Source organism: Chiloscyllium plagiosum, unplaced genomic scaffold (genome assembly GCF_037043375.1).
Source record: "Chiloscyllium plagiosum isolate Xiang-an unplaced genomic scaffold, Cpla_swu_hap1 HiC_scaffold_33, whole genome shotgun sequence".
Lineage (NCBI taxonomy): Eukaryota > Metazoa > Chordata > Chondrichthyes > Orectolobiformes > Hemiscylliidae > Chiloscyllium > Chiloscyllium plagiosum.
Genome location: NW_028270171.1, coordinates 3,932,342 through 3,958,092, shown reverse-complemented (window position 1 = coordinate 3,958,092; position 25,751 = coordinate 3,932,342). Strand labels below are relative to the sequence as shown.

The 25,751-nt window shown below is 46.3% G+C and overlaps 1 protein-coding gene across 1 annotated transcript in view; it reads right to left on the bottom strand.

The window, feature by feature from the left end:
• Positions 1-25,751, bottom strand: part of LOC122542106 (calcium voltage-gated channel auxiliary subunit gamma 2a) — a 142,824-nt gene that overhangs the window by 25,271 nt on the left and 91,802 nt on the right. The window contains exons 2-3 of the mRNA XM_043679479.2: positions 16,876-16,959; positions 11,526-11,666 (exon numbers count right to left, since the gene is read on the bottom strand). Of these exons, the coding sequence (XP_043535414.1) occupies positions 11,526-11,666; positions 16,876-16,959 (225 nt within the window). The remainder of the gene's footprint in view (positions 1-11,525; positions 11,667-16,875; positions 16,960-25,751) is intronic.

The window sequence follows — 25,751 nt, the reverse complement described above, 5'->3', positions numbered from 1 at the left end:
TAATATAAAAATTGACTGTAAGAGCTTCTTTAAGTATATGAAAAAGAAAGCGAGAAACCAAAGTGAACATAGGTCTCTTAGAGAATGAGGCTTGGGAAACCAAGAGATGTCAGGAGGGATTGATTATTTGAAGCAGAGATGTAAGCTCTGTCAGAACAATAAAGTTTCCAAGAAAGCATTCTATCCTCCATGCATTCCTCACTAATCATACTCAGAGGTCCTCTAACAACCTGGGGAGGTTCCATCTCCAATTTGGCCTTTTCATCAAGACCCCCAACCCCTCCACCCCCTATGAGATCCTTGCCCTACACTGATATCATTCTGGACTTACTCTTGAGGGAACCCCACTCTTGGCCATCCTTTGCTACTGGTGCTACAATCTGATTGGTTGAAAGGTTGTGGTGCCCTCCACTCCAATTGGTGGAGATGGGTTTCTTGTCAACCCAATGGGTGACAGGGCAGGAATCTCCCCCCCCCCCACCCCAAAATACCTGCCCCCTGTGTTCAGGATGTCTTAGTGCACAGGGATGGCATCCCCAATGCCTGAACCAGAAACCCCAGGTAGCAGTCATTCAACTGGACATGATGGTTTTGGAAAATACGTTGGGAACATGGCCAAACAAGTTCTTCCAGTCACCGATGGAGAGAGTGGGAGTATCTCATGGTCAGTGTAGGACAGTATTTTATCCCAAAGAATGGTCCAATCCAGAAGAAGTCCCTGGCTCAACCCTGGGAAAGAGGGAAGGGTGAAAAGAAGGACAAACTTGAGATGGGATACAAGAGAGGCTCCACACAAATGCAGCATCACTCATTCACCTTAGAATTCCAGTAGTGAGATTCTTCACTTGCACTCTCAATCTGATTGGCACGATTCTAGTGTTTCACCTGATGTGGGCATCGCTGGCAAGACCAGCATTAGGGGTCAAAAACTAACTGCCCTTGAACGGAGTGGCTTGCTTGGCCACATCGCTTTTGGTTTGGAGTCACGTGTCAGCCACCCCAGAAAATTCCCTTCCCTAAAGGCTATGACCTGGTTATTGCTTTTCAGAATTCCCCTCTCTTCTTGTTATTCAGTATCGGGAAAGGTTCCAGCACCTCACAGGAAGCGTTTTCCTGGTCCTCTCAGTTTGATTGGCAATGATCAATAAATTGAAGCGTATTGAAAGGGCACTATAACTAATTGGGTAGGTTGGAGTAGACAGCTTGTACAATCATTAAACATACACTGTTTCAGGTAATTCTTTCAATGCTGTAAATAAATTAAACCACTAATTCCTCTACATCTGCTTGCACAGGCTCACCGACAGACCAACAACATCAAAGTGCATTTATATAGTACCTTTATCACAGTGACAATTCCTGAAGGGCTTCACAGGAGCGTAAAGAAACAAAATTTGATTAAGTGACATGTCAGAGGATATTAGACAGGTGGTGAAAATCGTCCTGGAGAGGGTCTATAATGATTCAAGAGAGAGAGGGAGGGAACTCTTCAGAGCTTAGGACTAAAGCCGCTGAAGGTAGGGCTACAGTGGTACAACAGTGGAAATCTGCGATGCAGAGCAGGCCAGAGTTGGAGGAGTGTAGATGCTGTCAGAGGTTTGCAGAGAGAGAGAGAGAGAGAGAGAGAGACTCGCTGAGACCCTTGTGGAGGGAGGAGAACTTCTTCAAGGTGTGTATCCTTGGAAGAGGTTTCGCAGTGAGGTTGTAATGACTAGGAGAAAGTGAGGACTGCAGATGCTGGAGATCAGAGTCAAAAGATGTGGCACTGGAAAAGCACAGCAGGTCAGGCAGCATCCGAGGAGCAGGAGAGTCAACATTTCAGGCATAAACCCTTCATCAGGAATATATGGGGGTGGGAGAGCTGAGAGATGAATGGGACCGGGGGTGGGGGCAAGGTTTTCATCTGTAAAACTATTCCCAGGGACCCTGTGAATTCACAGAGAATTTGTTCCAACCACTCAACTGTGACTCAGATTTGGTATCTGCTGTAATATGCATTATCTACCTGACCCCCTCCAATGGGTCATAAACTACCCTCCCAGTTATTCTTACAGCTTCCATCGAATAAGCAGCACAGAAACAGGCCATTCAGCCCAACTCTTCAATGCTTACTGTCATACAAAGGCATCCTCTCACTCCTCATCATCTTAGTGTATCTGCAGATCCTCCTACTCTCTCCTCCTTTACACTGGCTTACCCGTCCGTTCATCTCAACCACTCCCTGTGGGAGTGACCTCCACATTCTCACCAATCTCTGGAGGAAGGCGTTGTACTTGAAATCCCAGTTGGGGAATTAGTAACTATCAGATAATAACTATCCTACATTTATCTAGGGTATCCCATATCCTCAAGGTTGGGTCCCTCTACCCAAGCAGAAACATCTTATCTACACCACACTCATTGTGTAATCTCTCGTAATCTTAAAGGTCTCTGTCAGATCACTCCTCAGCCTTATGGATTTTACAGAAAAAGGCTCCAGCCTCTTCAATATTTCCTGAGGGCTATAACCTTTCCATTCTGATATCATTCTTAATTGCCAGTGCTCATGTAATTCTAACAACACAGCAGTAGAACTGCTCACAGTGCTCGCTGTGTGATCAAACCATAGGTTCACTGCTTTTCAATTCTATGCCTCTAGAAATGGAACATGGAGGATTGCAGATTATACAAAGTACAAAATGCTTTGTACAAAATCATCTGATGGTAATTTCTAATGAAAGCAGAAAGTGCATCACATCCACAAGTGTCCACTCCCTCCACCAGCGACGCTCAGTAGCAGCAGTGTGTACTATCTACAAGATGCACTGCAGAAACTCACCAAAGATCCTCAGGCAGCGCCTTCCAAACCCACAACCACTTCCATCTAGAAGGTCAAGGGCTGCAGATTCTTAGGAACACCACCTCCCGGCGAGTTTCCCTCCAAAGCACTCACCATCCTGACTTGGAAATATATCGCCGTTCCTTCAGTGTCGCCAGGTCACAATCCTGGAATTCCCTCCCGAAGGACATTGCGGGTCTACCCACGGCACATGGACTGCCGCGTTTCAAAAACACAGCTCACCTTCACCTTCTCAAGGGGCAACTAGGGACGGGGCAGTAAGTGTTGGCCTAGTCAGAGATGCTGACATCCCACAAATAAATAAAAAGGTTTCAGAAAAGTCCTTTTCAAGCCTCCAGTGTGTGTATTTATCACTGTGACAAAGTGTCTCCAGCTAATACAATACCTGCTCTACATTCCCAATATCTTCTGTTTTTATTTCAGATTTCGAGCATTTAAAAATTCCAGTTTCATCTTGATTCTAAACCTGAGCTTCCACGTTCATTAAAGAGAAATGGCCCAAACTGGAAACATTACATGGCCCTTGTTCACAATGGTTTTTATTGAAAATCTAAATGGTGTGACACTGAAACCTCCAATGCATGGTGTGTGCTGAGGAAATGGGAAACCAACAATTCGATTCCTAAAGATGTAGCTGTTGGCACTGTTGCAGTTTTCAGCAGAGACCCCAGGAGCCAATGAATTGATATCAATTAGGAACAAAATACACAGTCAAAAGAGACAACTCCTCCCAGACAGAATATTGCAAAGATGTATAATTTAGAGCTTGCTTCAGTAGACAGATCTGAAGATGCATCTAAACAGCTTTTGCTCTGTCAAACAGTGCGTTCATTTTCTCAGGAGCTTAAAGCTTGAAATGTTCTCTTTTTACCAGCTGCCTGGGATCAAAAACATTATCATTTGTTTAGTTCACAGTTTGGAACAGGACTGGCTCCATTTTGTTGCTTTCCTCCATCCTGTCAACAACCATCATTAGTTTCTCCCACAGAGAACGATTCACTTTTCATTAAAGCGTTACTGAAGCCAGCCGCAATGCCACATTTATTAAATGGGCACAAACCTGTGACCTTCGCCACCTGGAAGAGCAAGAGCAGCAGACATATGGGAACACCATTATTGCTGAGGGAGTGGGCCATATCCCAGTCAGCCATTGTTGACTGTACACCAACATCATGAAACTCACTGCCTCACAGCACAGTGCGGGTATCTCCAACAGATAGCACAGTGGGGGTCCCTCCATCAGAGAGCAGGGTGAGGGTCCCTACAGCAGAGAGCACAGTGGGGGCCCCTCCATCAGAGAGCACAGTGGGGGTTCTCTCCAACAAAGAGCACAGTGGGGGTCTTTCCATCAGAGAGCACAGTGGGGGTTCTCTCCAACAAAGAGCACAGTGGGGGTCTCTCCAACAGAGAGCACGATGGGGGTCCCTACATCAGAGAGCACAGTGGGGGTCTCTCCATCAGAGAGCACGGTGGGGGTCTCTCCAACAGAGAGCACAGTGGGGGTCTCTCCATCAGAGAGCACGGTGGGGGTCTCTCCAACAGAGAGCACAGTGGGGGTCTCTCCAACAGAGAGCACAGTGGGGGTCTCTCCATCAGAGAGCACAGTGGGGGTCTCTCCATCAGAGAGCACGGTGGGGGTCTCTCCAACAGAGAGCACGGTGGGGGGTCTCTCCATCAGAGAGCACGGTGGGGGGTCTCTCCAACAGAGAGCACAGTGGGTGTCTCATCATCAGAGAGCACGGTGGGGGTCTCTCCAACAGAGAGCACGGTGGGGGTCTCTCCAACAGAGAGCACAGTGGGGGTCTCTCCAACAGAGAGCACAGTGGGGGTTCTCTCCAACAAAGAGCACAGTGGGGGTCTCTCCAGCAGAGAGCACAGTGGGGGTCTCTCCATCAGAGAGCACGGTGGGGGTCTCTCCATCAGAGAGCACGGTGGGGGTCTCTCCATCAGAGAGCACGGTGGGGGTCTCTCCATCAAAGAGCACGGTGGGAGTCCCTACATCAAAGAGCACAGTGGGGGTCTCTCCAACAGAGAGCACAGTGGGGGCCCCTCCAACAGAGAGCACGGTGGGGGTCTCTCCATCAAAGAGCACAGTGGGGGTCTCTCCAACAGAGAGCACAGTGGGGGGCTCTCCATCAGAGAGCACGGTGGGGGTCTCTCCATCAGAGAGCACGGTGGGGGTCTCTCCATCAGAGAGCACGGTGGGAGTCCCTACATCAAAGAGCACAGTGGGGGTCTCTCCAACAGAGAGCACAGTGGGGGTCTCTCCAACAGAGAGCACGGTGGGGGTCTCTCCATCAGAGAGCACGGTGGGGGTCTCTCCAACAGAGAGCACAGTGGGGGGTCTCTCCATCAGAGAGCACAGTGGGGGTCTCTCCAACAGAGAGCACGGTGGGGGTCTCTCCAACAGAGAGCACGGTGGGGGTCTCTCCATCAGAGAGCACGGTGGGGGTCTCTCCAACAGAGAGCACAGTGGGGGTCTCTCCAACAGAGAGCACAGTGGGGGTCTCTCCATCAGAGAGCACGGTGGGGGTCTCTCCATCAGAGAGCACAGTGGGGGGTCTCTCCAACAGAGAGCACGGTGGGGGGTCTCTCCAACAGAGAGCACGGTGGGGGTCTCTCCAACAGAGAGCACAGTGGGGGGTCGCTCCATCAGAGAGCACAGTGGGGGTCTCTCCAACAGAGAGCACAATGGGGAGTCTCTCCAACAGAGAGCACGGTGGGGGTCTCTCCAACAGAGACCACGGTGGGGGTCTCTCCATCAGAGAGCAGGGTGGGGGTCCCTACAGCAGAGAGCACAGTGGGGGCCCCTCCATCAGAGAGCAGGGTGGGGGTCCCTACAGCAGAGAGCACAGTGGGGGCCCCTCCAACAGAGAGCTCAGTGGGGGGGTCTCTCCAACAGAGAGCACGGTGGGGGTCTCTCCAACAGAGAGCACAGTGGGGGTCCCAACATCAGAGAGCAGGGTGGGGGTCCCTACAGCAGAGAGCACAGTGGGGGCCCCTCCAACAGAGAGCACAGTGGGGGCGTCTCTCCATCAGAGAGCACGGTGGGGGTTCTCTCCAACAAAGAGCATGGTGGGGGTCTCTCCAACAGAGAGCACAGTGGGAGGTCTCTCCATCAGAGAGCACGATGGGGGTCTCTCCAACAGAGAGCACGGTGGGGGTCTCTCCATCAGAGAGCAGGGTGGGGGTCCCTACATCAGAGAGCACGGTGGGGGTCCCTACATCAGAGAGCACGGTGGGGGTCCCTATATCAGAGAGCAGGGTGGGGGTCCCTACATCAGAGAGCACGGTGGGGGTCCCTACATCAGACAGCACAGGGGGGGTCTCTCTATCAGACAGCATGGTGGGGGTCCCTACATCAGAGAGCACAATTGGGGTCCCTACATCAGAAAGCACGGTGGGGGTCACTACATCAGACAGCACAGGGGGGGTCTCTCTATCAGACAGCACGGTGGGGGTCCCTACATCAGAGAGCACGGTGGGGGTCTCTCCATCAGAGAGCATGATGTGAATAGTAAAGGGGGTAATTAACTGTGGTTCTACCCGTGATGCCTACATTCTGAGAATGAACGCTTACAAAATGATTCAGTTTCGTATCTATGATTGCCAGTTAACCAAACAAGTGGGTTATTGTTGGCAGTGTTTATCAGTCAGCAGTTCACTCAGAACACGTGAAAATATAAACAGGGCCTTTAAATGTCATCTCAGATTGCATTCTGTCTTTGTCTCTCCTTCATTCTCTCAAATGTCACTGTAAATATACACAATACCAACATACCTCTCTCTCCTCTCTTACCTAATAACATCAAGGAGTGCACTTTTGTAAAGTATTGTCACAATTAGCCACTGTTCAAGATGTTCTGAATTATTGGTTAGATAGAAAAAAGAATAAAGAACAGTATAGCTCAGGAATAGGCCCTTCAGCCCTTCAAGCCTGCACTACCTCATTTTGCCCTTCTATACCAAAACTGCCTTCACTTACAGGATCCATGTCCCTTTATTCCCTTCCTATTCATGTATCCGTCCAGGTGCATCATGAATGCTGCTATTGTGTCTGCTTCCAGCATCTCCTCTGGCAGCGCGTTCCAGGCGCTCACCGCCCTTTGTGCGTAAAGCTATCCTCACACATCTCTTTTAAACATCCTCCACTCCCATCCCGACACCTTGTATCTGTGTCCCTTCATAATTGACCCCTCCACCCTGGGAAAAAGCCTCACACTTCCCACTCTATGCCCGCCATTCACTATCTTATAAACTTCAATCAGGCTGCCCCTCAGCCTCCTGAGTTCCAATGAAAACAAACCCAGTTTCCCGACCTTTCTTCATCGTTAAAATTCCCCGCACCTGGCAACATCCTGGTAAACCTTTTCTGTATCCTCTCCAAAGCATCCACACCCTTCTGGTCCTGTGGTGACCAGAACTGTACACAATGTTCCGAGTCTGGCCAAGCGAAAGTCCTATAAAGCTTTAGCAAAACCTATCTATCCTTATACTTAATGCTAATGCCCCTTCCAATGAAAGCAGGTATGCAATCAGCTTTTTTACTACCTTATCTCCTGGTACTGCACACCCAGCGTCCTCTGCATATCAATACTTCTAAGGGTTCTGCCATTCACTGTATAATTTCCACCTGTACTTGACCTTCCAAAATGAATTGCCTCACATTTATCCAGATTAAACATCATCTGTCATTTTTCAGCCCCTGCGTCCCGTAGGTTTGCTGATGACATGAAGGTTGGTGGATAGGATGCAGGGATATTGTAGGTTGCAACGGGACACTGAAGGATGGCAGAGCTAGGTTGAGAAGTGGCAGATGGAGTTCAACCTGGAAAAGTGTGAAGTGATTCATTTGGGAAGGTCAAATTTGAATTCAGAGTACAGGGTTAAAGGCGGGATTCTTGGCAGTGTGGAGGAACAGAGGGATCTTGAGGTCCATGTCCATAGATCCCTCAAAGCTGCCACCAAAATTAGATTAGATTAGATTAGATTAGATTACATTGATAGAGTTGTTAAGAAGTCATATGGTGTGTTGGCTTTCATTAGCAAGGGGATTGAGTTTAAGAGCTGTGAGGTTATGCTGCAGCTCTACAGAGACCTCGTTAGACCACACTTGGAATATTGTGTTCAGTTCTGGTCGTCTCACAATAAGAAAGATGTGGAAGCTTTAGAGAGGGTGCAGAGGAGATTTACCAGGATGCCGCCTGGATTGGAGGGCAAGTCTTATGAAGAAACGTTGAGGGAGCTAGGGCTTTTCTCATTGGAAAGAAAAAGGATGCGAGACTCCAGACCCACCAATCTGTATTGTCCACAAATTTACTAATTAGGCTGGCACAACATCGAGGGCTGAAGGGCTTCTACTGTGCTGTACTATGTTCTATGTTCCCACTGATCGATATCCTGCTGTATCCTCTTCCTCATTATCCACAGCTCCACCAATCTTTGTATTGTCCACAAATTTACTTATTAGATCAGCCACATTTTCCTCCAAATAATTTATGTCGGTTTCATTCAGTCAGGTTGCTGTTTGACCCACGGGTGAGGTTTGCTAGTGGAGTGGTTCGGTTTCTGAGCTTGTAACATCGAATCCCGAACAGGAGATTGAATCCCACCACAGAAAAATTTAAATTAAGTATACCCAGATAATAAAACTCATCACAGTGATGGTGATTGTGAAGCTACCATTGATTTTTGTAAAAGTCCATCCAGTTTACTCCAGGGAAGGAAATCTGCCATCCTTACCAGGTTTGACCTACATGTGACTCCAGACCCATAGCAACCTGGTTGACCTTTAACTGCCCTCTGAAACAGCCAAGGAAACCACTCAGATATTCGGAGGTGATTAAAAGTGCCCACAAATCTTGTGACTGATCAACAAAGAGGAGCTCCACAAGACTTGTTCTGTGTCAGGAAATTCCTTTGTTGGCATCTCTCAGTCTCCTTGTTTCTCATTCAGCACCACTGACACCTTGGTTAATATTGTGATTGGTTTTGTTCATAATTCAGCATTGAATCATAAAGAGAGGAAGGGCTCCCATTCACATTTGCACCTGAGAGGAAGAAACATGATTTTCAAGCAAGTCCTTACTGTTCACGGTCTCCCAACACATTCTTCCCCAAACACCTGGCAGCAAGCTAGCTCAGTGGTCAGCCTCTAGCCTCGGGCAACTGTCTGTATGGAGTTTGCACATTCTCCCCGCAAAGATGTGCGGGTTACGGTGGATTGGCCATGGGAAATTGCCCATTGTGTTCAGGGATGTGTGGGGGTTAGGTGTGTTAGCCATGGGAAATGCAGTGTTACGGTGATGGGGTAAGGGGATGGGTCTGGGTGGAACGTTCAGGATGGGCCAAGTGGCTTATCTCCGCAGTGTAGCGATTCCATGACTGGAAGAGGCCATCAGTCTGTTCAAAGTGTCACTTATTTAAAACTTTGCTGGACCGATAGTCTCACATTCAGAACGTTACATCATCACATGGTTTGTGTAGACTTTGATCTATATTCCAACATCCCATCACTACACCCTCATTGCAGTGACTCTCCTGTCTCGTTCTTCTTGGTTAGCGGTAGGAATCCAACAAATAAACACCCCCACTCTGTAGTCTGAAGTGTTAAACTTGTCATCTATCTGATCATAGATGGGTCAGTGGGGAGCTGGAAATTTCTTAATGGAATTCTCAGAAATGAGAACATCAATTCTTCTATTATATTCACTCATACACACACGCACACACACACACAGGCATACACACATACAGACACACATACATACAGACACACACGCACATATACATACAGATACACATTCACACACACAGACAAAACAGGCACACACACAGACAAAACACACTGACACATACAGATGTGCACAGATGTAGACAAATACACTGACACATATACAGACAGATATTCATACAGATATGCACAAACACAGAAACAGACAAATACACACAGAAACAAACACACTAATACATGCAGGCAGGCACAAGCACACGCGCTCTGTTGCAAATAGACATAGGCACATGCAGAAAGATGCAAAAGTGCACCTGCACATCCATACACATACATACAGCAAATACACACACACAAACACACACACACACACACACATGCACACACATAAACACACACGCACACATACACATACACACACACAAACACATGCACACATACACATACACACACATAAACATACATACACACATACACACACATAAACACACACACATACACACACATAAACACACACGCACACATACACACACATAAACACACACACATACACACACATACATACACACACACACATACACACACACATACACACACACACATACACATACACACATACATACACACACACACATACACACACACGCACACATACATACACACGCACATACACACACGCACACATACACATAAACACACACGCACACATACAGATACACACACATACACACACGCACACATACACATACACATAAACACACACGCACACATACACACACACATACATATACACGCACACATACGCATACACACACATAAACACACACGCACACATACACACACATACACATACACACACATAAACATACATGCACATACACATACACACACATAAACATACCCGCACACATACACATGCACACACATACATACACACATACACACACATAAACATACACGCACACATACACATACACGCACACATACGCATACACACACATAAACACACACGCACACATACACATACACATGCATACACATACACACATACACATACACGCACATACATACACACATACACACACATACACATACACACACATACATACACACGCATACATACACACGCACACATACACATACACACACACGCACACATACACACACATGCACATACACACACGCACACATACACATAAACACACACGCACACATACAGATACACACACATACACATACACGCACACATACACACACACACGCACACCTACACATACACATAAACACACACGCACACATACAGACACACATACACATACACACACACATACACACACACATACACACACACACATACACATACACACACATAAACATACCCGCACACATACACATGCACACACATACACACATACACATACACACACATAAACATACACACACACATACATATACACGCACACATACGCATACACACACATAAACACACACGCACACATACACACACATACACATACACACACATAAACATACATGCACACATACACACACACACATACACACACATAAACATACACGCACACATACACACACATACACATACACACACATATACATACATGCACACATACACATACACACACATACACATACACACACATACACACACATAAACATACATGCACACATACACACACATGCACACATACACATACACACACATACACATACACATACACACACATACACATACACACACATACACACACATAAACATGCATGAACGCAACACATTAGTGTTTCTGAACAACAGCTAACATCTGAAATCTAACAACCACAATCTGACCTTCCTCTCCATCCCACTCCAGGTCCCCCTGTCCTGCCTTCTTTTAAACCTGGGGAAAGAGGAGTGGGTGAGCAGGTCAGAGAGACAGGAGATGATGAAAGTTCTCTCACCTGCAGAGACGAAGAAAATGCCCGCACTGAGAATGATGTTGTGTCGAGTTTTGTAGAACTCACTTGCTGCGATGCAGAGGCCCCCCATAAAGAGCAGGATGACGCTGAGGATGGGGAAGATACTGGATGCTCGCACAGCACCTGGGAGGTGAGAGGCAGGGATTGAGTGGAATCACAATCGGGGGAAAGAGAGAGCGAGAGGGAGAAACAGAAAGAGAAAAGAGAATGAAAGAAACGTTGAGAGAATTTATTTTTGTTTTAGCAGCCCAGGTGCGCTGATTCACAAACCCAAACATTTCAGATCACCTGTAAACAAACTCTTGTTATTACTCATGGGTCCGTGTGTACTATATTTCAGCTCTGTCTGACATCTTCATTCCAGTCAATGCACTGTTCATTTCTTCTCGGTTCATTGGTTCAGGCAAAGTCAAATTTAATTACATCATGTGGGACTGACCCTGCAGGAAAAGCATTGGTTCCAGCCAGGCCAAAGGGCAATGTCACTACAATATCAACATTTAGTCAATAATCCATCCAAGGTCTACAGGATGAGCCATGTCAAATTGTCAGGAAACCCTCTGAATGTGAAGCCCCCCAACCTTGGTTGCGGATTTGGGATGATGATCCAGGATCATTTACAGCAGGTACAGGCTCTGTGGCTGGCGGAGCGCAAAGGGATTTACCCCCATTCCTGCTTCTTCACAAAATTCAGAGAACAGTGACATTGAGACATTGAGTGTAACAAACATTGCCCCTCAATCCCACAGGAAAAGGGGAACTGAGAGGGGAGCCTGAGGCTGATCCTGGATCTCTGTGGGATAATGTTAAGGAATAATTTGAAAAGCACTGTTAAACTGTGAGGACAATGTTGCACTACCCGGGCTTGTAGCGCCTGGAGATTAGTAGATCTGATCAAATGGTGGATTTAAAAAGGACTAAATGATGTGAACATTGAGATTCTGGTGGTGAGAACCAAACAACTCAGCAATGAAATCAGGAAAGTATTTTGCACACATAGGTAAGTGGGAACCTGGAATTCTCTTTCCTAAAAGCCTCGGTGACTGTCTGTGTGGAGTTTGCATGTTCTCCCCGGGTCTGTGGGAGTTTCCTCCGGGTGCTCCAGTTTCCTCCCACAGTCCACACAGTTGGGACAAAACGAAACCTCCAAGCCTTTCATCAATAGGCTTTTGTTGGGTAAAGCTTGAGAAGGGATATGGAAATTGGAGTTGAATTATCGATCATCCAGTCTAAAGGCAGAACAGACTGGAGGGGCTGAAGGGCCTCAAGCTGTTCCTCTGGTTTTCAAACCCCTCATATGTAAGTGGAGTTGAATGCTGTGCTGTTCGACAAAGTCACTGAGGTTGGTGGTGCATGAACTGAATTACAAACTGGAGAGTTTTGCTTTCGTTGATGTCACGTGGGCTGGGGTGGGTGCCAAATGTTGGGTCAGAGTGAATCTTTTGTTGTAAAATAGTCCAGTACAAATAGACAGCAATGATTGGCCAAGGGACAACCAGACTCATTAGCAGCAATTGTTTGAACGGATTCCTTGTGGTCTCTGATGTAACTAAACCTCTTGGTGGTGGTAACTGGCTTGCAACTCAATCACTGCATCGATTATTCAATGGAGTGTAGGTTTTGTGTTCCCCCTTGCTGGATGCACATGTCTCTTTTCAATACTGGGAACAGCTTCCATTGGATTACGTATCCCTTCACCATTAGCCCATTGTGCATCATTTGCAATAAGCAGTTCACAGGAACAGGTGCAGGCCATTCAGCCTCTCCAATATATCCCCCACCAGTAGATCTTCTCTATTTCAACCCCATTTTTCTCCCTACTCCTTAATCCCTTTACCCAAAAAATATCAACCAGTTTCACTGTTGGAAGCTCCAGTTGCCTGCTAATATTTTGGGGGGGGGGGGGGGGGCACAGGTCCAAATTTCCATGACCCTCAGTGTGTGAGGCAGTTATTTCCTGATTTCATCCCTGAGCAGCCCAAGTCTGAATTTGAAGCAATGGACAGGTCTCTGATGAGCAATAATGTGAGCATTCCTTCCCGTGAGCTGTGATTACCTTTAACCCCAGTGTGAGGGGGTTGGGGAGGAGGTGCGGGAAAGCAGTAAGGATATGGGGAATGGTCACCAACACCATCTGGATGTGAGTGCACCATTTGGCTGTCAATCCACGATTCTGAGCTGATGGAGCCTCAGTCTCCAGTCTGGGGGAGAGTCTGCAATAGGGTTTGAACACTGGACCATATGTCCCAGCCTTGGAAAAGCTGCCATGAGGCAAACACTCATTGGGTTGGAAGCATCAAGCATTATTTATGAAGGGGTCTCATTGGCTCAGCAAGTTCTATAGTGAATATCTAAGTAACTTTCTCCTGAAATGTCCACGCCTCATGTCCTTTAGGAAATGAACTCTGCTTTTCTTACCAAAAGTCCCTCTCAGCCTGGCGTCCCAGTCACACCAATTGGTGAGCCAAAGCATTAGCTTATAGTTTCAGAAACCACTACCACACACTGATCTTGAAGGTCTGCTCAGCGATAAGAGAAACAAGAAGGAATGAAACTCCTTACCTGGTCTGGCCTGCATGAGACTCCAGACCCAGAGCAATCTCATTGATTGTTGACCTTTGATTTGCTCATTCATGACTGTGAGTGTCACTGACTGGGCCCAGCATTGATTGCCCATTCCTAACTGCCCCTTGAAAAGGTGGGGGTGAGCTGCTTTCTTGATCCACTGAAGTCCATGTGGTGCCAGGACACTAGCAATGCCCTTACGGAGAGAACTCCAGGATTTTGACCCAGTGACATGGAAGGGAGGGTGATATATTTCCAAGTCAGGGTGATGAACAGCTCAGAGGGGAACTTGCAGGGGGTGGTGTTCCTGTGTATGTGCTGCCCTTGTCCTTCTGGATAATGATGGGGGTCCTTCTAGGTGGAAGTGGTCGTGGTTTGGAAGGCGCTGCCTGAGGAACTTGTAGATGCAGAGCATCTTGTAGATGATACACACTGCTGCTACTGAGTGTCATTGGTGGGGGGAGTGGATGTTTGTGGATGTGGTGCCAATCAAGTTGGCTGCTTTGTCCTGGATGGTGTCAAGCTTTTTGAGTTTTTTTAGAGCTGTCCCCATCCAGGGCAAGTGGGGAGTATTCCATCACACTCCTGACTTGTGCCTTGTAGATGGTGGACAGGCTTTGGGGAGACAGGAGGTGTGTTACTCGCTGCAGGATTCCTAGCCTTTGACCTGCTTTTTATTTTATTCGTTTACAGGATGTGGGCATTATTGAGTAGACCAGCATTTATTACCCATCCCTAATCGCCCAAAGGGCAGTTAAGAATCAACTACATTGCTCTGGGTCTGGAGTCACATGTAGACCAGACTGGGTAAGGATGGTAGATGGCCTTCCCTAAAGGGTGTAAGTGAACTAGCTGGGGGTTTTATTTATTTATTCATTTTAAGGAATGTGAGCATCACTGGTTGGGCCAGCATTTGTTGCCTGTCCCTAGTTGCCCCTTGAGAAGGTGGGGATGAGCTGCCTTCTTGAACCGCTGCAGTCCATGTGATGTAGGTATTCCAGGATTTTGACCCAGCGACGCTGAAGGAACAATGATATATTTCCAAGTCAGCTTTTATAACAATTGATAATGGTTGCATGATCACCATTAGACCAGCCTTTTAATAAATTGACATTTCCCCAAATGTTAGGCTCGGATTTGAACACATATCCCCAGAGTCAGCTTGGTGATCTGAATTATTATTCTACTGCTTACCCTCTTAATGATAGTTTCTTATCAGTCTGTTCAGAGATCATATTACCCAACTCTGGCCCAGGTGACACTTGAACTCCAGTCACCTGACTCAGAGGTAGGGATACTACCTCTTCACCACAACAACCAGCCTATTCTGCCTTATAGTAACACATTTATAATTATTTTATATTTATATTTAAATGCCATGTAGCTGTACTGAACCATCAATAATATGGACTGCAGCAGTTCAATAAGGCAGCTCACCCTCACATTCTCAGGAATAAATGCTAATCCAGACAACATTGTCCACATCTCAGATAGAAATAAAATAATTTTGTTAACTTTAGCATCAAGTTCAAACACTTGAGACAAGAGACATTCTGATTGTTCTCCAGAGAATAGAGAATGTTAAAGGGAAGTTCAAATTAATAACAAAACATTGAAACATCGAAACCAGGAGCAGGAGGAGGCCATTCAGCCCTACAAACCAGCTCTGCCTTTCAATATGATCAGGGCTGGCCATCCAACGCAGTGGGAGTTTTGATAAACTGGACAGAGGGTTAACTGTTTTCATTGGCAAGGGAATCAGCAACTAAGGTGGTTCAGTGGTTGGCACTGCTGGCTCATGGCACCAGGGACCTGGGTACGATTCTGGACTCAGGTCTGTGTGACGTTTGGACATACTTCCTGTGTCTGCGTGGGTTTCCTCCCACAGTCCAAAGATGTGCAGGTTAGGATGGATTGGCCATGGGAAATTGTCCAGGGATATCTAGGCTAATTGATTTAGCCATGGGAAATGCAAGGTGGGTCTGGTGGGATGTTCCTTGGAGGTGTGGACTTGATGGGCTGAATGGTCTGCTTCCACAGTGTAGGGATTCTATCCTAAAGGGTACAGATTGATGGTGATCACTGTGAGATGAAGAGTTGTTGTTTTACTCACCAAGTTGATGTGATCTGGAACACATTGCATTGGCATTAGCATTGGAAACTGACTCAGGAGGAACTTTCCAAAAGATAATTGAAAACAAACTTGAAAAGGACAAAGAAAATGGCAGGACAACAGGGAGTAGGATTGACAGCTCTGTCAAAGAGCCAGTAGAGATACAGTAGGCCGAATGGCCTCCTTCCTTCCTGTATGATTCATTCTCCCACCTTCTGCTGTCAGGTGTTGCAGGTCTCATTGGGAAAAGGGGCTGGAAACCCCATATATTAACCAATTGCCTAGCAACAAGGAGGGCTCAGTCCTGCATTCCCCTGCTGTTTGCACTGGGCGCCAGGCACCAGGAGCCCAGGCTAGTGTCTGTTCATCTATAATCCAGCGTACTGAGCCCAATTCATGACTATCACTGTGAGTGAGATCTGCTCAGGCAAGGCCCAGGACTGAACTGGTCTGAGCTCCCAGTTATCTGTAACACAAGGGTCTGAGATTCCCCCAACACGTTCATAAATGTAACGTTTTAACAGCTAAGGATGGGTGAACAAGAGTGCCCCATGAGCATGCAACTCACCCCCTTCCTCCTGCCTTTTGGTTGAATCCAAGAACGATATTTAAGTCACGATGAATGGATTGGGATTAAAAAGGAAGGGAGCTTACGTAAGAAGTATTCAGCGGCATCTGCTTCATAATCCGTGTCTTCAGGGAAGTGGTCAATTTGTTTACATAAACCTTTAAAATTTCCTGTTTCGGGAGAGAGAGAGAGAGAGAGAAGTAAGTTGCCTCTCCCTATCTGAGCGAGAAAACACCAGTGAACGAGTTCCCTAGTTTGTTAAAATGGTAGGCGTCACTGCCTCTGTCCTCTGGATAAGGGAATCTTTATATCCACATTGGGCTCCTCAGTTTCGAGAGTGACACAGTTATACAACACTGTTCTGGGTCAGGCCAGACACCCTCAAAACATTACAAGAAACTAGCCTGGACCCTAACTTTGCTAGTTGTTTTAAACAGGTGCATAGCAGATGTTCCCAGGAGGGATGCAGTTGGTCAAACCACTTAGTCTTCAACAAAACAGAATTTATTTACAAGGATTATCAAATGAAACACAAAAAAAACAGAATACAGAATAACGTAACCTATCCGAAAACCCAACAGACGATCCCAAGCTAATGATGCTGTTCCAAATTCCTGCAACAGTCTCTATGTACACCTCTTGGCAAAAAGAGTAAAATTAAACACAGTTTCTTACAGGAGAGATGGCAGAGAGAGAGAGAGAGAGGATCAGCATGGAGCTGTCTCTTTGACCAGCAGCCTCAAACTCAGACTGCTGGCTAAAAACCAAACCAAACCAAACCTTGAACTGGGAAAACCGGCCCTTCCCCTTACATTGTTAGTGTGTACCCAATCACAATGACATACAATGCCAGGAGAAATAAGTGGCCTCTTTAAAATGAGCTGTATTTTACTTTTTAAATTAAATATAAGATACATAGCTGCCTTTAAACATGGTGTTTTTCACATAAAGAGTTTTGGAAGTCTTTACCCCAGAGCTAGGTCATTGAAAATATTCCAAACAGAAAGCAATAGTTTTTGGTATTGACATAAAATTAAAGGATATGGAATGTCGAGGTTAAAGTTCATCCATGATCCTTTATTTTTGCACTGTTTAAGGTGCCACGGTGAGTTTCTGCAGTGTATCTTGGAGATAGTACACACTGCTGCTACTGAGCGTCGGTGATGGAGGGAGTGGATGCTTGTGGATGTGGTGACAATCAACCAGGGGTTGCTTTGTCCTGGATGGTGTGAAGCTTCTTGAGTGTTGTTGGAGCTGCCCCCATCCAGGCAAGTGGGGAGTATTCCATCACACTTATGACTTGTGCCTTGCAGATGGTGGACAGGCTTTGGGGAGTCAGGAGGTGAGTTACTTGCTGCAGGAGTGCAAGTTTCTGACCTGCTTTTGCAGCCCCTGTATTTATATGACTAATCCAGTTCAGTTTCTGAACGTTGGTAACTGCCCAGATGTTGATATTGGGGGAATTCAGTGATGGTAACATCATTGAATGTCAAGAGATGACAGTGGAATTCTCTCTTGTTGGAGATAGTCATTGCCTGGCATTTGTGTGGAGTAAATGTTACTTGCCATTTGTCAGCCCAAGCCTTGATATTGTCCAGATCCTGCTGCATTTAGACATGGACTGCTTTAATATCTGAGGAGTGGTGAATGGTGCTGAACATTCTGCAATCATCGGTGAACATCCCCACTACTGATCTTATGTTGGAAGGAAGGTCATTGATGAAGCAGCTGAAGATGGGTGGGCTGAGGACATTCCCCTGAGGAACTCCTACAGGGATGTCCTGGAGCAAGCTTCCAACCACCATAACCATCTTCCTCTGTGCTGCATATGAGTCCACCCTGCAGAGACTTTTCTCCCTAATTCCCATCATTTGTGGTTTTGCCAGGATTCCTTGATGCTGCACACAATCAAATGCTGCCTTGATGTCAAGGGCAGTCATGGCTGGATAAGACTCAGTGGCTGAAGGAACTTCTGCTATTCCTGTTTTTTACAATCTTAGGACATAATTGGCTAAATTTCTTCTGGAAATACTGCATTTGTTTATTTGAAACAAACAAACAAATCCGGATTTGGAGGAGGCCATTCAGCCCAATCCCCATTCAATAAGAACATTGCTGACCTGATTAGAACCTCAAATCAACGTTTTCTCTTCCTCCTGGGATGGCAGGACTGAGATTGGATTGGTTCATGGGAGACTGGTTAGCAAGATTAGATCATACAGAGTTGAGGGAGAACTAGCCATTTGGATACAGAACTGGCTCCAAGGTAAAAGACAGAGGGTGGTGGTGGAGGGTTGTTTTTCAGACTGGAGGCCTGTGACCAGTGGAGTGCCACAAGGATCGGTGCTGGGTCCACTACTTTTCATCATTTATATAAATGATTTGGATGCGAGCATAAGAGGTACAGTTAGTAAGTTTGCAGATGACACCAAAATTGGAGATGTAGTGGACAGTGACGATGGTTACCTCAGATTACAACAGGATCTGGACCAGATGAGCAAATGGACAGAGGAATGACAGATGGAGCTTAATTTGGATAAATGTGAGGTGCTACATTTTGGAATGGCCAAATCTTAATGGTAAGGTCCTGAGGAGTGTTGCTGCACAAAGGGACCATGGAGTGCAGGTTCGTAGCTCCTTGAAAGTGGAGTCACAGGTAGATAGGATAGTGAAGGCAGCGTTTGGTATGCTTTCCTTTATTGGTCAGAGTGTTGAGTACAGGAGTTGGGAGGTCATGTTGCGGCTGCACAGGACATTAGTTAGGCCACTGTTGGAATATTGTGTGCAATTCTGGTCTCCTTCCTATCGGAAAGATGTTGTGAAACTTGAAAGGGTTCAGGAAAGATTTACAAGGATGTTGCCAGGGTTGGAGGATTTGAGTTATAGGGAGAGGCTGAACAGGCTGGGGCTGTTTTCCCTGGAACGTCGGAGGCTGAGGGGTGACCTTATAGAGGTTTATAAAATAATGAGGGGCATGGATAGGGTAAATAGACAAAGTCTTTTCCCTGTGGAAGGGAGTCCAAACCTAGAGGGCTAAATGTTTACGGTGTGAGGGGAAAGATTTAAAATGGGCCTGAGGGGCAACGTTTTCACATAGAGGGTGGTGTCCGTATGGAATGAGCTGCCAGAGGAAGCGGTGGAGGCTGGTTACAATTACAGCATTTAAAAGGCACCTGGATGGGTATATGAATAGCAAGGGTTTGGAGGGATATAGTCCAAATCCTGGCAAATAGTTGATAGGGTTGTTGAGAAGCCATATGGTGTATTGGCTTTCATTAGCAAGGAGATCGTGTTTCGGAGCTGTGAGGTTAAGCTGCAGCTCTGTAAAGCCCTGGTTAGAGTGCACTTGGAATATTTTATTCAGTTCTGGTCAGCTAACTGTAGGAAGGATGAGACGGTGCAGAGGAGATTTCCCAGGATGCTGCCTGGACTGGAGGGCATGTCTTATGAAGAAAGGTTGAGGGAGCTAGGGCTTTTCTCATTGGAGTGAAGAAGGATGAGGGGTGACTTGATAGAGGTGTACAAGATGATGAGAGGCAGAGATAGAGTGGATGGTCAGAGACATTTTCCCAGGGTGGAAATGTCTATCACAAAGGGACATAATTTTAAGGTGATTGGAGGAAGGTTTAGGGGAGATGTCAGAGGTAGGTTCTTAACACAGAGAGTGGTGGGTGGGTGGAATGCACTGTCAGCAGTGGGAGTAGAGTCAGAGACATTAGGGACATTTAAGCGACTCTTGGATAGGGACATGGATGATAGTAAAATGAAGGTTATGTAGGTTAGTTTGATTTTAGAGAAGGGTAAAAGGTCGACACAACATCGAGGGCCGAAGGGCCTGTACTGTGCTGTACTGTTCTGTGTTCTATGTTCTATATTCTAAATGGGACCAGATTAGCTTGGGATATCTGGTCAGCGTGGATGAGTTGGACCAAAAGATCTGTTTCTGTGCTCTACTGCTCTACAACTCTATGACTATATATTTAGAACAATATTCACCCGAGTTTAGAAGAATGAGAAATCTTTAGAAACCTATAACATTCTAACAGGACTAGAGAGGGTAAACAGAGGTAGGATGTTCGCAATGACCTGGGAGTCAAGGACCAAAAGTCACAGTCTAAGGATAAAGGATGGACCATTTCGGACCGAGATGGGGAGAAATGTCTTCACCCAGAGAGCAGGGAGCCTGGGGAATTCTCTGTCACAGAAAGTGGTTGAGGCCAAAGTATTGAATGTTGTCAAGAAGGAGTTGGATACAGTTCTTAGGGCTAAAGGGATCAAAGGACATGGGGGAGGGAGCAGAAATAGGGGTTGTGTAGGATGTTCAGCCATGATCATATTGAATGGGGGAAGCAGGGTCAAAGGGCTGAATGGCCTTCTTCTACTGTTTTTTTCTGTGTTTCTAAGTCTCCTGACAATCTCCCCCCTTCCCCCGTTATTCCAGCTCTGCCTTAAACATTCTCTCTGCTTCCACCAGCTTCTCAGGTCGAGCATTTCAAAGCCTCACAACCCTCTGCGTTTTAAACAGGTAATTGCTGATTCTTAAACAGTGAGCTAATTGGGAAAAGTCATTACATTGCATAAGACCATAAAATATAGGAGCAGAATTGGGCCATTTGGCCCATCGAGTTGCTCCACCATTCAGTCATGGTTGATACGTTTCTCAAGCTCATTCTCCTGACCTTACTAATCAGGAACCTATCTATCTCTGTCTTACATACACTCAGTGACTTGGCCACCACAGCGATGCATTCCAGACAGTATTAAAGGTTAAAATCGTTTCCATTCACCTCCGATGGACCATGTCCAATTGATAAAACCCCTTCTGATGCAGTTGTATAAGACTCTGGTGCGGCCGCATCTGGAATATTGTGTGCAGTTTTGGTCGCCATACTATAGGAAGGATGTGGAGGCACTGGAACGGGTGCAGAGGAGGTTTACCAGGATGTTGCCTGGTATGGAAGGAAGATCGTATGAGGAAAGACTGAGACACTTGGGGCTGTTTTCATTAGAGAAAAGAAGGTTTAGGGGTGACTTGATTGAGGTGTACAAGATGATTAGGGGGTTGGATAGGGTTGACAGTGTGAACCTTTTCCCGCGTATGGAGTCGGGTATTACAAGGGGGCATAGCTTTAAATTAAGGGGGGGTAGATATAGGACTGAAGTTAGGGGTAGGTTCTTCACTCAGCGAGTCGTAAGTTCATGGAATGCCCTGCCAGTAGCAGTGGTGGACTCTCCCTCTTTATGGGCATTTAAGCGGGCATTGGATAGGTATATGGAGGATAGTGGGTTAGTATAGGTTAGGTGGGCTTGGATCGGCGCAACATCGAGGGCCAAAGGGCCTGTACTGCGCTGTATTCTTCTATGTTCTATGTTCTATGTTCTCCGCTCAGCTCCATCTGAGAGATGATCTAAGTTGACACAACTAATCTCATTAATAGAATTCCATTCGCCAGAGACGACTTGAACCAGGATCATTATAAAATTTCAGACAACCATCTGGTATCTAAACTTGTCAATTGGAACTGTGGCCATCAACAAACCTTTGGACACTCGATAGCAGCCTGCATTGGCAAAGCAAACCACTGGGTCATCCTCCAATAAACAGTAATGCCCTGCTCAGTGCAGTGTGGCAATATTACTAATTACAGACGGGGTATCTGCAGACTAGCGTTTTCTGAAAAAGCTTGAAACTGGTTCTAATGAAGCTCAACATTCAGTGAAAACACTCATGGACTTGTGGGCAAGACCTTTGCAATATTTGCATATGAGTGAAAGATTCGTTCTGTACATCTCATGCAGCGTGCTGGAGCTGGTAGGAGTTGTGTTCAGAGCGAATGTGTTTTTCAGATCATTGTTTTCTCTTTCATTGGCCAGGCTTTTAAAAATCTGGTTTCTCTCCCCTCCCAGGAGATTTCCTACCTCCAGGTGGGTGGTGTGATTCTGCATCAAGATGCAACATGTTCCAGACATAAACTGGGACTTAATCGATTGAACAGCAGGTGGCCTTCTGCACGTCATTGTCACAGGAACAGGGGAGGCCTTTCTGCCCTATGGAGCTGATCTGCTATCCTATTAGTTTGTAGCTGATTGTGATCTCAAGTCTGTTTACCAAACTTTATTCCCTATTCCTCGATACTGTTACAAAAATATACCAGGCTCAGTCCTGTAATTATAGAATCCCAACATGTGGAAACTGGCTATTTGGCCCAACTGGTCCACACTGACCCTCCAAAGAGCTTTCCATCCAGTCCCATCCCCCTACGTTTCCCCATCACTATTCCACCCAGCCTTTACATCCCTGGACACTATGGGGCAATTTCCCACAGCCAATCCACCCTGACCTGCACATCTTTGGACTGTGAGAGGAAACCGGAGCACCCAGAGGAAACCCACACAGACACAGGGAGAATGTGCAAACTCCACACAGACAGTCACCCGAGGCTGGAATTGAACCCAGGTCCCTACCACTGTGAGGCAGCAGTGCTAACCACTGAGCCACAGTGTCACCCTGTAATCATCCCCCTGTGATCCATTGCCGATAGGGGAGAGCATTGTGAGGTAATGGCCTCGTGGTATTATTGTGGACTGTTAATCCAGAGACCCAGGTAACATTCTGGGGAACCAGGTTTGAAAGCTGCCAGGGCAGATGGTAGAATTTGAATTCAATGCAAAAAAAAGTCTGGAATGAAGACTCTAATGATGACCATGAATCTATTGTTGGAACCACCCATCTGGGTCACTAATGTCCTTAGTGAAGGAAGCTGTCATCCTTACCTGGTCTGGCCTACATGTGACTCCAGACCCACAGCAATGGGGTTTACTCTGAACTGCCCTCTGGGTAATTAGAGATGGCCAATAAATGCTGGCCTGACCAGCAAGGCCCTCACCCCATGAATGAATTAAGAAAAAACAGTCCTAGATTTCTTTGTCTGAAGCAATGCTTTTTGATTACATGCCTAAATAATTTGACTTCCGTTTTAACATTCAAAGGAAATAGCTTCTTCTAGTCTATCAAATATATTGATCACTGCGATGTATGGTGTGTGATTCATAAATGTATTTTAAAGGCATTTGCTTTGGAATTTTCAACTAGTGGCATGTGGGTTTTCTGCATGTCTGAAGGAATTTAATGATTAACATGTAGATATTTCTGTAACCATGGAGATTTCTTTAAAGAAGTCTGAGCCAAATAGTTCAGGGAGGCTGATGAGGATTCGTTTGCATAGGGAGAGTTTACAAGTGAACAAAGTAAGCAGTTTAGTGTTTTAAGCTTTCAGATGGAAATTCTTTTCGAGCTTTTGGATTTGAGTTTGCCAGATCGCAGAAATCTTGGCTGAAGCTGAATATGCAAAATAATTGTTCTCGAGAAAGGGAGATTGTTTACAACTGTTAAGAAAGATGTTACCCCAATGTAAGGAGTTCAGTTTAAAATGTCCAGAGCAATAGTATTTGCATCAGTATTTACTGTGGAAAAGGATATGGAAGATATAGGCTGTAGGGAAATAGATGGTGACATCTTGCAAAATGTCCAGATTACAGAGGAGGATGTCTTGAAATGGTTAAAAGTGGATAAATCCCCAAGACCTGATCAGGTGTACCCGAGAACTCTGTGGGAAGCTAGAGAAGTGATTGCTGGGCCTCTTGCTGAGATATTTGTATCATCGATAGTCACAGGTGAGGTGCCAGAAGACTGGAGGTTGGCAAACGTAGTGCCACTGTTTAAGAAGTGCGGTAAAGACAAGCCAGGGAACTATAGACCAGTGAGCCTGACCTCGGTGGTGGGCAAGTTGTTGGAGGGAATCCTGAGGGACAGGATGTACATGTATTTGGAAAGGCAAGGACTGATTCAGGATAGTCAACATGGCTTTGTGCGTGGAAAATCATGTCTCACAAATTTGATTGAGTTTTTGAAGAAGTAACAAAGAAGATTGATGAGGGCAGAGCAGTAGATGTGATCTATATGTACTTCAGTAAGGCGTTCGACAAGGTTCCCCATGGGAGACTGATTAGCAAGGTTAGATCTCATGGAATACAGGGAGAACTAGCCATTTGGATACAGAACTGGCTCAAAGGTAGAAGACAGAGGGTGGTGGTGGAGGGGTGTTTTTCAGACTGGAGGCCTGTGACCAGTGGAGTGCCACAAGGATCGGTGCTGGGCCGTCTACTTTTTGTCATTTATATAAATGATTTGGATGCGAGCATAAGAGGTACAGTTAGTAAGTTTGCAGATGACACCAAAATTGGAGGTGTAGTGGACAGCTAAGAAGGTTACCTCAGATTACAACAGGATCTGGACCAGATGGGCCAATGGGCTGAGAAGTGGCAGATGGAGTTTAATTCAGATAAATGCGAGGTGCTGCATTTTGGGAAAGCAAATCTTAGCAGGACTGATACACTTAATGGGGAAAGTGAGGACTGCAGATGCTGGAGATCAGAGCTGAAAAATGTGTTGCTGGAAAAGCGCAGCAGGTCAGGCATGAGCCCTTCTTCAGGAATCAGTGGGAGGATTGGAAAGAGAAGTTGTTAACAGTGAGGACCAGTTCAGTCAGTCAAAGAGGGTGTCAGTGGAAGGGTACTGGTTAGGTCGGCGGGGAAAGGAAGAAGCGGAGGGGTTGGAGGCCTTTGTGATGGGAGATGGAGGTGTACAGGGCCTGGATGTCCATGGTGAAGATAAGGCGTTGGGGACCGGGGAAGCGAAAATGATGGAGGAGGTGGAGGGCATGGGTGGTGTCCCGAACGTAGGTGGGGAGTTCTTGGACTAAGGGGGACAGGACCGTGTCGAGGTATGCAGAGATGAGTTCGGTGGGGCAGGAGCAGGCTGAGACAATAGGTCGTCCGGGGCAGTCAGGTTTGTGGATTTTGGGCAGGAGGTAGAAATGGGCGGTGCGGGGCTGTGGGACGATGAGGTTGGAGGCGGTGGATGGGAGGTCCCCTGAGGTGATGAGGTTATGGACGGTCTGGG